At 42.5% G+C, this 14,999-nt stretch overlaps 2 protein-coding genes across 2 annotated transcripts in view; one reads left to right on the top strand and one right to left on the bottom strand.

The window, feature by feature from the left end:
* LOC143353582 (uncharacterized) overlaps positions 1-14,999 on the top strand; it is a 385,968-nt gene that overhangs the window by 50,615 nt on the left and 320,354 nt on the right. The gene's annotated exons all lie outside the window — the stretch shown is intronic.
* LOC143353568 (uncharacterized) overlaps positions 1-14,999 on the bottom strand; it is a 66,068-nt gene that overhangs the window by 3,225 nt on the left and 47,844 nt on the right. Inside the window, exons 2-8 of the mRNA XM_076786998.1 lie at positions 4,484-4,844; positions 3,680-3,964; positions 3,001-3,274; positions 2,005-2,209; positions 1,654-1,838; positions 659-854; positions 239-451 (exon numbers count right to left, since the gene is read on the bottom strand). Coding sequence (XP_076643113.1) covers positions 239-451; positions 659-854; positions 1,654-1,838; positions 2,005-2,209; positions 3,001-3,274; positions 3,680-3,964; positions 4,484-4,844 — 1,719 coding nt within the window. The remainder of the gene's footprint in view (positions 1-238; positions 452-658; positions 855-1,653; positions 1,839-2,004; positions 2,210-3,000; positions 3,275-3,679; positions 3,965-4,483; positions 4,845-14,999) is intronic.

The raw sequence follows: 14,999 nt of genomic DNA, 5'->3' as shown, positions 1-14,999 counted from the left end.
GATTATTTTACATTACGTTGTAAAAATAACAAAATTGTAGTTATTTAGATTTTCAGCCCTTTTTGTTGTAATGTGTAACAATTCTTCACAAGTGCACTGTTTCTTCCTTGCACTCTTGATAAATGTACATTTAAAAATGTCGAGTTCGTCATATCGACGAGTCTCGTGAATCGAGTGTTAATTAAGACTGGGAGAAGAAAGTACAGGTGTGAGGGGGGGTGGGGCGGACGACACGTACCTTCGTCTACGAGTACCACCTCGACAACGGCGTTATGTGGGATATCAACCTGATGAGTGCACATGCAGTTGGCGCCACAGTCCGCAGGCCTGTTGTCCCCGTTGCAGAACTGTTCGGGTGGGATGTCGTCGATTTGCGAAAGCGGAGGCGCCGGCGGAAACGTGAACGAGATTTCATCGACGAGAGAAATTACGTGATCCCCGGTCGGTGCGACTGTGAACCATAACACACGAGGCGAATTGATAGACGGTCTCACGGAACGGATTCCGATTTAGTAGGTCCCGATGATAATGAACCGGCGCGCGCGGGTTGCGTCAGCCGATCCAGAGAAAAAGAAGCTATGCTCCGATGCAGAAGTCGACGCGGATGGTTTTGCCGAGCCCGGGAGCAAACGAGGATTTTGAAATCACCGGTTCTTACCCAAGAATCGATTATAAGTCTGCGGCTGGAAGACTTCTTCTGGTCTGTAGAAGAGGAAACGGAATGGCAGGAATATTTTCACATCTGGACGCTGCTGAAGAATTCCTTGGTCTATCTGGCGGGCATTCTTCAGCTGGTTCACACAGACCGCGTCTTCTCGTGGACGGCTGCATATGGCGTCCAGCGGGTTCAGCACCTGGTCGACAATGTTTATATTTGTGAAACAATGCTCGCAGGTGGAGCAGAATGTACCTGTAGCTTTTGTTCCGTTCAGGGGTGCGCGAGAACCCAAAAATATTAGGACAGGTCCTGGAAAATTTCGGAATTCCTGAATGCATATATTCGGATAATTTATTGAGAATCCATTCTATTCTTTGGAAGCGGGTTCAGCACCTGGTCGACAATATTTATATTTGTAAAACAGTGCTCCCAGCTGGAGCAGAATGTACCTGTAGCTTTTGTTCCGTTCAGGGGTGCGCGAGAACCCAAAAATATTAGGACAGGTCCTGGAAAATTTTGGAATTCCTGAATGCATATATTCGGATAATTTATTGAGAATCCATTCTATTCTTTGGAAGCGGGTTCAGCACCTGGTCGACAATATTTATATTTGTGAAACAATGCTCACAGGTGGAGCAGAAAGTACGTACAGCTTTTGTTCCGTTCATGTGCGAGAACCCAAAAATATCCTGAAATGCAATTCCTGGATGCGTATATTGAGAACCCATTCTATTTCTTGTGACTACATCAAAATTATTTTTCCCGAAAACTAAGCATCAAACGCAAGTAGAAAGAGTCACCAATGGTCAGACACAAGGTCCAAGTGTAGCGTTTGAATCTCTGAAGTCAATTGTTTGGAGACGTATGCGAGGAATAATTTATCTAGCCTCGAAGAGAACCAGTTTCGCGCAGAACACTTATCTTCAGAATTCTCTTCGATGAGAATACAAATGAGAATAACCTCGGTAGAAATTGAATAGAGGCGTTCTACTTACGACACCCTGTGGGAGACCGAAGTCATACGTCGGCGCCGTGGTGGTAGGCTGATAAGGACCACGAGCATAACGCAGAATGGCGAGCTGTTGAGCACGCGGGATACCACACTCCCCAAGAGCACGAACTTGGATCCAGTATGCACCGACTGGCTGGTCAGCATTTATTACGAAATCGTATCGTTCACCTGGAAATAATTAACAATTAATCCGTCAAGTCTTAGACAAATTCGGATCATCAAAGTCTCATGTCGTTAAACTTTAGTATGTGAAAAATGAGAAGTTACCGATATATCAAGTATGTTTTTCTGTTTTACGGTGAATAAAATTGGCAGGAAAAAAAGAGGGACTCACCGGAGAACGAAATAATGGTGTCCACGTTGACCGGTTGCACGGCCTCGCCGTCGGTCGCGATCAGGGTTAGAGCATGACCTTCGAACGTAATCTGAGATGGACAGACCGATCCGAAGGAATTGATCATTCGGAAACGATAACGGCGGCCGGGAGTTATGGTGAAGACCTCCAGGGGTGTGTTCGTCATGAAACCGGTGTTGGGATCCTGCGCCATCGGAAATACGATCTTTCAAACCCTTTTATTGTTTGCTGGGGAGAACCGTCGACGCTCGCGAAAAAATTGCTGACCGAAGATACCGAGACTCGCGATAACAGTGGAAATTGAAATCTATACTGCGATCGAGACTATCATTTCCAACGATGCAGTTGACTCGTGACGAACCATGGAAAAACGACGCCGTAGAACGATGACAGACAAAGTCATGTGTAGACTGTGGATTTTATGCATTTACGAGAAATATAATAAAGACATTAGAAGCATCGAATGATGCAACTGATTAAAATAATTAATTCTTTGATCCTTCGTTGCTCAGTAAACCTAAGATACACTGCAAACTCCAAGGCAACGTGTAATTAACACTAGAACTACCGAGTAATAAATACACCTGATATTGCTTTGTTATCATGACGAGACTACATCTATCTGACGAGACTACATCTATGTGCTTCAATGAAAAAGTTCATTCAAAAGACATTTTTATAATTTCAGTAATTGTGAGAGAAAAAATTAGGAACCAGTCATTTCGACTGGTTCTAGTGTTAATGTGCTTATTCCACTGATTAAAATCGCTAACATGAATTTGTCAATTGGAAATATTCCTTATAAATACAAGCGAGAATTTTAAGGTTTACGGAAATGGAGTGTGCGGAACCCCACCCGAGCAACGAAGAGTGAAAATGCATGTTCACCTATCTTCTGTTTCGTATAATCGACTTGGAGAATTTTGACACCGCGTCAAAATCCGTAGCGTAATTGTCACGGGTGAAAGCACGTACCCTAAATTGTCCTTTTCCGTTGATCAGAACGCTTTCAGGGGCTTGTCCAGTGTTAACAGCGAGGCGACCAGGGAAACGTTCAGCCGCGGTCTCGTGGAACCAATCGCTGAGTAATACGACATGAGTGGTCAGGTCGTAGTCGTACAGGTGACTGTTAGGGTCCTTGCTGGGTGGTTGTCGTATCACGATGCTTCCGTAAAGACCGTCTATTTTCTGCAAGCCGGTATGAGCGTGCCAGAAATGCGTACCCTCGTTGCCAGCCATCCATTGGTACCTGTGAACACGCGTACCATTGAACATTCACGCTACAATAAGCACGGACGCATGAATTATTTACGACTCGCGGGTACCACTCTTCCGAATCAACCTATTTTCATCTAGCCTCTTTGCAACGGCAAGTGGTGAAAATATCGGTTCATTGAAATTTTGAATTTCAATCGAAAATTCCATTGAGATTTTCACGTTGAAAGTCCTGACTCGTAGCTCTCCACTCGAGGCCTAATGATAATCAATTAGCAGTGGTTCATGAATTTTTATAGATCATTCTCGATTTCTCGATATTATAAAATAGGGTCACCGTTCATTTTTATCGCACTTGCACTTGAAAATACCACGAATATATCAAGTGATCCAGTTAGATATGTTCGAAGCAAGGAAAATTGTTAAGAACAATGATTACCTAAATGTGCTGCCCTCCTGGACGGGACACTGCGTTACAAACGGCACACCGTCGTAGTATTGAGATCCTCTCTGCCAGACTCCGTGCCAGTGAATGGTAACATCCATCCCTTCGATGTGGTTCTCCACGTCAATCACGACTTTGTCGCCCTGGCAGACTTGAATGCTTGGTCCTGGCACCATTCTGTTCGCAGTTAGTATACCTCTCTCGACGCCGTCCGCCAGCACACACTGGCAGTCGCTCCAGACCACGTTGGTCGCGTTAGGGGTGCAAATTTGACATGCACTGTGGATCAAGATCAAAGCAACGGTGAGGATCAACGGAACTTTGTCACCGTTCAACCGCAAATCTTTCGGGTATTCTCTCTATCAATTAAAGTTAACAGCTTGTTAAATGAATTCTCTTTAAAATCTGACGTTACCGATGAAACCTATTTTATTGATTTAAGGGAGAATACACGAAGGTAAAGCCTAGAACTACACTGCTTCCATGCTACGTCACCAATAATACTAAAAATTCTACATTCTATTCCATAAAAATCAGGAAATCCATTCTATTTCGTGAAAGAACGGGAACAAAGCTGCCAAAGTTATTTGAAAAGGAACATTAAATAAATCCTCGACGGGTCTGACAATTTCACGATGTCGCCAGCAACCCCAGAGTGTCGTTCCAGGGCCGAGTCAGTTGCAACTTTCGTGAAAGGGGCAAAATATTTCCGGCCTCGAAGGGAAACCGGAATCGATAGACGGGTGCAACTCCGGCCGCTATGTCAAGAAGAGATTTAGAAATGAGGGGGACACTTACGCTCCCAGCACGGTATAATATTCGAGGGTGAAGTGGTAGTAGCATATCCTGGGCGGTTCATTTTCGCGGCAAGCCCTCGCGCATTCATCCGGCGAAGAAAGCGACGGATTTCGACGTAATTCGGCGGTGGCGCGTTCACTATAGTCGAGGGGTCTCGTTCTCGGTGGTCTGACTGTCACGCCCCTGCTGCCGAGGTTGTCGATACCGCCGAAACCGCTTCGGAACACGTTCCCGGCTGGATGTGTTTGGACCAGACCGTGGCTGGACGGGAAGAAGTTCGACGTGTCGTCGGTGAAGATGTTGCCGGTTTTTATAGTGGGCGTCCAGAATGACGATGCTGCCGTCTGATCGGTGGCTACGTCTGTAACAGAAGAAATGATTCGGTACATTGGTCGTGATCATTTTACGCAAATTTTATCGCGACTGAAACAAGCTGAGTGTACATTAGCTCGAAAGCTAATCGAACCGGTACACGAAATTTCAAAGTTGTTCGCTCCGGAGCTACATTTTTAACCCTCGATATGTACAATATTATCCCTTAGCACTCGAATGGCGACTGTAAGGCGCCACTAAAAATTGCTGTATCATTATTCGAAATATTTTTGACATTGTTAAATTTGTTTGCATTTAATAGATTACTAAACGTTTCAGTATCGTACGAGTAAACTGCACCATTTTCGTATGTATAACACGAAAAAAATGTATACAAGGGAAATATTCTAGGTCGGAAGAAATGTTTTGTTTTAGAATTAAAATCGCCTCGAGTGCAAAGGGTTATTATAAGACGACACGTTTTATTTCGAAACAAGAAAATTCTTCCTCTTCGTCCGAAATACGGCGAAAGCCAGTCCCTAGCGATCGCCTTATATCGAAAGAACACTGTAGCGAAATATCAGCGTGCGTCAGAAACGACTTAAGAAACATTCTGTGAGAAGAATGAATTCACCACAATTGAAGCGTGTTACAGTTCCTGAGTCGATTAAAGGAAACAGAATGCACTCGCCACAATTATCCACCTAGAATTAGCGGAGTTTTTAGCCTGAAGCGTTTTCGTTCATTCGTGGATCACTCTCTATAATTAGAATGCACGTTGCAGTTCAAAATATATGGTCGCCATTAGCTTGATGGATTAACAGAAAATGAGATGCTTGGAGAATAATGCGGAGAAGATAGGTAGACCGTATAATGAACGCAAAGAAAGTGAAGATACCGAAGGTAGCTCTTTTGACCTAAATATAGAAAGCTGCTTGAGCAGAATGTTATGAAGTACGACACTGCCACGCTAAACTAAAATTTACGAACAACATATTTCAAATGCGATTCCAGAAACAGCCGAGCACTACAAGCGACTAATTTCTATTCCATTTTAAAAATATCATTTTTACATCAAAATGTTCAGATCTCTCAATAATTGCGAAATAAAGAACAACTCGTACACTACCGCTCAAAAGTATCCGGACACTTGCGAAATGTGTATTAGCATCGCGTAAAAGTTATTTCAGTGCCAAAAATAGTGACTAAAATCGATTTTTATTAATTTCTTATGGAACATCTAACGTTCTAAATTAAAAGTTACTAAAATTAAATACCTCTATTATACGAACAGCTCAGCGTACTACATGGACTCGTATTCTGAGCAGTTAGCGGACCTTTGTTATCCGAACTTTATCCCATCGTATTAAATGATCGCGTTACGCTACGAAATATTAAATTCGTCAAGAGAAGTTCTCCTGCAGAAAGAGATTGTAATGGGCCGCCTATTATCTAACTCAGCAACGTCCAACGATATTATTCTGTCAACGAAATTGCTGCAGCTCGACGACAGCTTTCAGTACGACGGAACAGACATTTCCACGCCGACAAGATAACCATCCGAGACACCACCGGTGGAAATGAAAGTGGAGATAGCAACCGAGTGTATCTCGGTAGAAAAACTCTCAATAAATCAACACGTTCCGCGGTCCGCGAAACGGAAATGACATAACGCGAAAATTGATCCGCTCGGCAAAAACGATGTTTACATTTCTTATAGCGGCGTTACGGTAATTCCGGGCGCAAGAAACACACCCGACGGGAATTACCGGTGGAAATACCGGTCGGGCTTATTCGGGTAATTAAATATAGACGAATGATATAGTGCACGCTATTTGTCGGTGGTACGTACACACACGCCACGAGGAGCGTTCGCGAGAAAGAGTTCGCGAGAGCAGACACTCGGCCCGAGATTGATCGTCCCGACACCGACATTACGACGTGCTGAAATGATTATTCGAAGAAAGTACGCGGCCGGGCAAGAAGTCTGGAAGGTTCGCGTCCATTTCTCATGGCCCGGCGCACAGTGTGACGAATGGCCTTTTTAGCTGGACAAAATTAACTTTCAAATAAACAAAAACTAACCGTGCTAATATAATCTGAAATAACCATGTATTAAAACCCTTGAATATGAAAACTTAAAATTCTTTTGTTGTATGTTTACAGAGCGTGTAAACTTCACCTAGAAGACGAACACCTAACCTATAAATGAATGGGCACATTTCCATACGCGCTAGAAATATGTTAAAATGTACTAAGGAGTGTTTACATTTCCTATATATGACGGATATAACATCTCAAAACATGTATTTTCACTTTAGTAATTTCAAATTATCGATAACATTCCTCTGTTTTTGTAAATTAAGTGTCAAAGACGGTACTTATTTTTCCACAGAAACGGCCATGTTACTACTCTTCGTTAATGAATTAGTATACGCGCCACGCCGGTCCACGCGATGATTTTTACATACAATAAAGTAGAGATACTCTACTTTATTTTAATACCAAAATTGGCTTGCGGAACGTTGCAGAACTATACTAATTTTTACAATCAAGTTACGTCGTTTTACGTACACGCTCGTGACAATCATAGCTCGGGCCGGACGTTTCGAACGCAGCCGATGCCGATTGCCGTCGCCACTTATTGTTAGCGGTTTGTTTAGTCTCATTCATTGTATATTGAAGGAATAAACAATGATAAGATCCCCGAGTTTACCTCTGAACTTTCTTCGTATGAAAATTCGCTTCTTCAGTCTCAGAGCGATCAGCGTGCAGTGTACATCTCCCTTGCGTTTTTCTTATATCTTTCAGTTTCGTTATTTCTATTGTTGTTGTTGTTTTATTGTTATTGTTATAATTACTGTGATTATTGCTAGTGTTTTATTTGTTATGTTATTACTTTATACGTGGAAACGTTATAACAAAATCTTCCTTAGCTATAATCAGGTACGTTGAAGCAAAACATTTCGTCCCTTATAAAAATTATGAAAAGTGTAAACAGGAAGTACAAATCTAAACAAATTGGTATAAACAACATAAGCTTATACTAAACCAAAGAATAATTCTTTCCCGTTAATATATGTTTGAATCTCCAAAAAGTAACATTTACTATAATTTGTCCAAAATTACATTCTTTTTGTCCATAATTAAAAATGACGTCTTCTTTGATAATATCTAGTACTTGTTACATCATTCTGTGTTACATAGGTCCACTACTAACTTTGTTCTATTTTATATTTAATTATAAATCACTTAAAATATATTGTTTAATTAACGAAAACCAACTAAATGTTGTAAAAAATTAATAATTATTCATATTTTCTACAACTGTCTAGATAAATATAGAAAAATAGGCGATTTAGAATTTTCTCCAGCTAAAAAGACCATTCGTCACACCGTGCAAAACTGGCGGGGCCCCGGCGCGGCGTTTGCCTTCGCGATTTATAAGGAAAAATGGTGGCTATTAAAACGGGGCGCCGAGCCGCAGCACGCATTCATAGAACGAAAAACGTTGGCTGCCGGTCGCGGACACGCTCGCTCGTTCTGCCGCGAAAGCATGCGAAAGAATGCGATTCACCTGGCTCCGAGAAATCGCGCCCGTGACGAATCCCTGGATCAAGGTGTCCTGCCGCCTGTTATCCTTCGTGACGCAATAAACACACAACTTCCATCGATCGTGAATCCGCGCGCAAAAAACCCGAGCGCCAACAACACAGTCCACCAAAGGTGAAATAGCAAGGTGAAACAGAGGACGTCCTGGCTGTTCTCTGTTATTACTTTATTGGATAATCATCGTTATTACAAGCAACGGATTAACACATTGAGCATCGCGCGCGCGGCCGGCTACCGACCATAAGCACACGTGGTAATCGTATTAACAAGCGAACAAAGTAATTTGATGGTCACTCCGTATTTCCTCGTACAGCATTTTCCCCTTAATTACCGGGACTCGCTCGAGTGACTCCTCGCCGGCCGTTTTCACTACGCGTCGGTGCTCGGAACCGAGGCCGGTTGAAAAGTCAATTACGGAATAGCAACGCTGCTCATTTTATTCCATTGTTGTCTTGTTTCGGTGCCTCTGGAGACAGGTCGGATAATTGAAAGAAAAATTAGGGACAATGGATAATGGAAAGGCTGGCTACGGAGACCTGTAATCGGGTTTCTATAATGCGGAAGAGATAATAGTTGCTACGGAGCTTGTCGGTCGACGGAAACGTTATTCGTTTCTGGTCTTGACCCATTTTTTTCTCCTTTCCATTTTCATCGAGATGCATTCGCAATTTTATGTTGGCCCTTTTTCCACATTACGGATCAAGATTATAGGAAATATTCGTCGAAACTCGTCTGTAATTTGTAAAATGGACGAAATTCTGTAACACTGTATGGCAGCTAAATTTTTTAGAAACAGGTAGCCTCATCTCCCCACATTGACCCTCAGTCAGGCGCAATATGAGCAAGATCAGGATCGAAACATTGCCGAAAGCAATTTCCGAGCATTTATTATAATAAAAAGACAAAACAACAAACATTGGGTGTGCCTGTTAGATCAGTTGCGCCCGACGGAGGGTTAAAAAAACATTCAGAAAAGAGCAGGTGAATAATATCAACGCTTAAGATGTCTGACTACCGCGGCCGTAACTACTGAAACAATTGGCTTAGCATCTTATAATTAGACCTTTGCGAACTTGTGACAAAAATGAGTAGGTATGCACAATCTAAAACGGAAGAAAAATAATATTAATCTACTTCTGCTTATTTATTTAAATTCTTGAAAAATGAAAGACATTCAGATATTTTTCATAAAAATTCGCAGCTCGCTCAACCGCTGGCACTCGAATGGCGACTGTAAGGCGCCACTAAAAATTACTGTGTCGATACTCAAAGTATTCTTTACATCATTAAATTTGTTTGTACTTCATAAATTACTAAACGCTTCAGTATTGTACGAGTAAACCGCACCATTTTCGTATGTACAGGGTGTATAAAAATTCTATGTCACGACCATCATAGCGTGATTCTACACCTCCGGATCGGTGGAGATCTGTGAAAAAAATGCACAGCAAAATTCATTTTGACCTCGAAACTTAAGGTCAAAGTATCGAAAAATTTGAGTGATGAGTACTATACGATGCAATAAATGAAAATTTGTCGACACTTTGACCTTGACAAGGTCAAGGTGAATTTTGCGGTGCATTTTTTTCACAGATTTCCACCGATCTAGAGGTGTAAAGTCACGCTACGGTGGTCGTGACATATAATTTTTATACACCCTGTACAATATGAAAAAAAATATTTTAGGAGGGAAACATTCCAGGTCGGAAGAAATGTTTCGTGTTGGAGTTAAAATAGCTTCGAGTGCAAAGTGTTAACATGTTCCAAGCCACGATCTGCCGAAAACCAATTACAAAGAACCGAGGTTTGATTGTAGTCCGCCAATCGGGACCGAGGTCGCTCCGAGCGTCGATTTTATTACACGCGTGTGCGGCATCTTCATGAAATATTAATGTCAATAATGTCCGCGGAGGGTCGTAAACGTGGTTTGTTTCGGTGGAAAAAATTCAGAACGGTTTTCGGCGTCCCTTTTACGGGCAGCTGGAATCCGGGGGAGGGGGACCGGGACCGGGACTTGGGACTTTATACGGGGACGAGATACGAGGCGGAGCTTCCACGAATTCGTCGTGAATCGTAAATCGTGTTCGGTTAGTTGGACGGTTTGCGAAACCCGGGGCCCTGTCCCCGGTGCAAACTTATTTCCGTTGTCGCCCATGTAAATAAAACCGGGTACCGGTCGTCCGTCGATCGGTTTTCCGAGCGCGTGAATTGCCCGAGATTCCCGTGCGCGCGCGCGGTTTGCGAAACCGGTTTTCGTCGCGCGAAAAAATCGGACCGTGAAAAAATCGGCCGCGCTGGAATTTCGGATTGCGCAGCGTTCCGAAGACAGAGACGATAAATCCACGTTGTTGATCGAACGCGGCGTGGCGCATGTCTGTCTGTCTGTCGCCATACTCGTCGACTGTCGACTCGCTATGTTTCCGATATCCGAGAAAATTTCTTGCGAAACGTTTCATAAATTTTCTTAACGCAGCAAACAAGCCGGACAGATTGCGGTTCGGTCTTTAACCGATGCATCGGCTACGTTCTCTTTCCTCGACCCTCGAATACCAACTTTTTCTTAGCACATGCTTTGAACTTGTTTTTCAAATGTGTTGGACGATATTGCGGGACTTCAAAAATTAAATACTAGCGAATACATTTTAAAGTTAATCGATTATTATTCATGGTCACCGCCATTTCCTCTCAATGTTTTGCAAGTTGGTGCGTGTTCCTTTTTCGTGAAAGCTGCGTGGTTTTTCGTCAAAGATCTTTTTCGTCAATTATCCAACAAAACATTAGCTAATGCTGCTTGCGTATTTATGTAAAATATTGTGAGACGTACGGTCGCTTGAAAAATAAAAAATTAGTGTACATTAGATTTTGCTACGTTTACATGGGACTACCCCCTTAACACTAGGTTTACTGCTACACAAAATTTTAGCAATATTTTAAAAATATATACCCAAAGAAATAAATGTGCTAAATGATTTCTCATCTACGCATCCTTACAATCTTAATATTTTTATTGAAACCCGTCATTTTGACGGGTCCCGTAAACCTAGTGTTAAGGATCGTTTGCTTTAGAACAAAGATTCGCAAATTTCATGAATTACGAGTTGTTTCTTTCGGACCACCCGGTGTACATATATCCATCTCGGTCCCATCGCGTCTTCAATTCTGCAGATTTTTCAAACCGATCGGGCCGGTGCACGGGCCGGGCCGCTTTTCAATATTTAACTACCCTGTACAACTATAGGCACTACACGTAAAGGGTTATAGTATTGTAATTTACCATTCTATCCGGTCGCACGCCAGGCGGTCGGCCTCGTCTGCGACTGGCATAGGCGTGCATTATTTACGACCGTGTACCGAACGTGCATCGCCACGGAAAAATTCTTCTGCGATGAATTATGCCGCTCGCCCCGGTACGAGCTTTCGAAACCAAAACACGCTTGAGAAGCTTTCATACCGTCGGACTTTATCACGGGTTTCGCAAATAGATGCTGGGTAACGTTTAATTAAAAACACATAAAAGCGTTTGCCCTTTCAGCCGTCACGGGCGATAAAAGGATCGGGATTCAATATAGATTATTTATTTTTCGTTTGTTTGTGCTACGGGTTATTGTTTCACGCGCACCGGCCTCGATTCTCAAGGACGTTCCATACGATTTACACCGCGTTTACACGCCGTATCCAATTTTACTTGTTAGCGTTCAGTCCCGAAACCTTTGTAAGTAATTTTTCGACTCGTCGACGATTTAACACGGTAACATAAAAATCTATTTTTGAGTCTTCTGATCTCATCAATCTCTTTTTCGATTTAAACATTTTGTGACACACAGTCCAAGGATACGTACACGACAATTATACACGATGATTAGCTGGTTATATAATGTTTTATATATCGATTTTCCTTTCAAATCTATTGTAATGAGTAGACTGCGGATCTTTATGCAAAATAAAAATTTTTTATCTGAACTGCAACGAACTGAAGTGAGATAGACATTAAGTTTTTTCTTATTATGTTCAGCAGAGTGAAAATAATATAATAGTGTGTCTACATTTTCCTAATGTTTTTGCTGAAAATTACGCCTACTAATTTTTGTAACAAATGCATGAAATCAGCGGTCTAGTAATGACATAAGTTTCTTAACGTAAAACTACAATCGTAGCAGAAATCACAGGAACTTGGCAAGAAGATCGTGCCGACTGTTTTGTAATGAACGATAAGTTTCATATGTGGATCAGGGACCTTCGCTTTCCATTACCTTCAACTTCATTGAAACGATTTTCTATATTACACACGCGTGTCGGAGCAGTTCTTCTCGAGCCAACCGGCAAAGCCACGGAGAACCGACCGGCTTATTATACAATGTTGGTCGAGACAGTCTCGACCGATATTAACCGAGGTCTCGCAACCCATGCAAATCGGCCGGCCGAGTCGCGCCGCGTTTTGCAACGTTCCCTCGGAAAATTCAACCGTATCGTCGGAGAAATTTCTCCGAACGATCGCGGACTCCCTAATAGCCGATCGTGTTCGCCACCGACGGCGCGTTTGCTCGGTCTCGCCGATTTTGAAGCCGCGAAAGGAAGCAGAATGGTTCCGGTCGAGAGAAACGCGGGCCACGGTTAACTGGAAACGCAATATTCAATAATTACCTGGTTTCCTTAACTGGTCTCCCAAGACGGCTTCACCATAAAGCAATTTTTGGGAATTTATTCCACGAACCCCACTGGGTATTGTCATTCCAAACTTGGCGGGCTTGTTACGCAACATTTGAAGAATGCACTCAAATTTTTATAAGCAGTAGAAATCGTTGTCGTCAAAGTTACAGTACCATTCAATCATTAGCTTGTTTCGTTAACTGGCCTCCCTAGACGCTCTGACTATAAGGCAATTTTTGGGAATTTTTTCCAAGAACCCCACTGGGTATTGTCATTCCAAACTTGGCGGGCTTGTTACGCAACATTTGAAGAATGCACTCAAATTTTGATAAGCAGTAGAAATCGTTGTCGTCAAAGTTACAGTACCATTCAACAATTAGCTTGTTTCCTTAACTGGTCTCCCAAGACGACTTGACCATAAAGCAATTTTTGGGAATTTATTCCACGAACCCCACTGGGTATTGTCATTCCAAACTTGGCGGACTTGTTACGCAACATTTGAAGAATGCACTCAAATTTTTATAAGCAGTAGAAATCGTTGTCGTCAAAGTTACAGTAGTATTTAATCATTAGCTTGTTTCCTTAACTGGCCTCCCTAGACGCTCTGACTATAAGGCAATTTTTGGGATTTTTTTCCTAGAACCGCACTGGGTATTGTCATTCCAATCTTGGTGAACTTGTCATGCAACATTTGCAGAATGTACTCAAATTTTTATAAGCAGTAGAAATCGTCAAAGTTACCGTAGTATTCGATCATTATCTTGTTTCCGTAACTGGTCTCCGTAGACGCTCTGACTATAAGGCAATTTTGAGAATTTCTTCCGAGAACCGCGCTGGGCATTATCATTCCAAAGTTGGAGTGCTTGTTAAGCAACATTTGAAGAATGTACTCGCGTTTTTGTAAGCAATTCGAATAATTTTCTACAAAGTTATAGTAATAGTAGCAACAGCGTTCGAAGAATAATGTTTATTGCTGGTGATTGTGACTGTTGCAGTGGTCTGACGCAAAACATGCAAAATATTTCTTAATATATATATATATATACGGGCGTAGATCATGCGTGATCTATACCTATATCTATATAATGATGGAACACCCGTGGATTTTCCAATGTGAAATTCCAAACTGTAAAAATTTCTTTTTTTTTTGCAGACGTTTATTTTAAAGTGGTCGCATTAACAGCTAGGTCATTAGCGACCGCATCAGTTACAATTGAATATAACAGAGAAGGTTACAGTTATTTTTTAGATTGTGGTGGGTTACAGCAAAGACTGTAAAAATTTCGTTTGCACTCGAATCCGAGAAACCGATCGCTCCGAACACCGTTCAGTTGCGAACGTAACGAAATGCGCTCGCTGTTCGAAAAGTGTATCGTCGTGTCGCAACAATGCCCGGCTAAATACGCTGCCCTGAATAACAAAGAGTCAGTCTCTATGCCGAAAAGAGTATAGAGAAAGGAGAGCCGAAAAGAAAGGGATCCCGCGGAACGGCTAAGAATCGCGAGTAAAGGTGGCGTTTTTGCCTCGCGGCAACTTCGTAAACGGTTCGTTCGGTTACCTAACGGAATCGGCGCGGGCAAGAAAAGGGATGCAGATTACGATTTATTGCCGTTGTAGATTCAGTAAAGTTTTATATCCGGCAAGGACGAGGACCTGTACACGGTAGCATGGTTCCAGAGCTCGCCGATTTACTTCCTTGATTTAGTAGCATTGCTAGCCTAGACCGTTAACCGACCGATCATTTTCTATCGTAAATTTCAATCTTCGAAGACGAATGACTCCGACTCGGACACGCCCGGTACCCGGACGAAATCCGCGGCACGAAGCTGCCGGGATCCGGCCGGAGATAAATTTGTCTATTAAATCGAATGGTCTGCCTCGCAGCGCTCGCGATCCAGAGACAGTGGAAAAAATCCGCTCTGCCATTATTGAGCGCATGTGATCG

This window comes from Halictus rubicundus, chromosome 4, assembly GCF_050948215.1.
Source record: "Halictus rubicundus isolate RS-2024b chromosome 4, iyHalRubi1_principal, whole genome shotgun sequence".
Taxonomy (NCBI): domain Eukaryota; kingdom Metazoa; phylum Arthropoda; class Insecta; order Hymenoptera; family Halictidae; genus Halictus; species Halictus rubicundus.
Note: the sequence above shows the minus strand (reverse complement) of the source record. Positions and strands in the feature narration are given on the sequence as shown.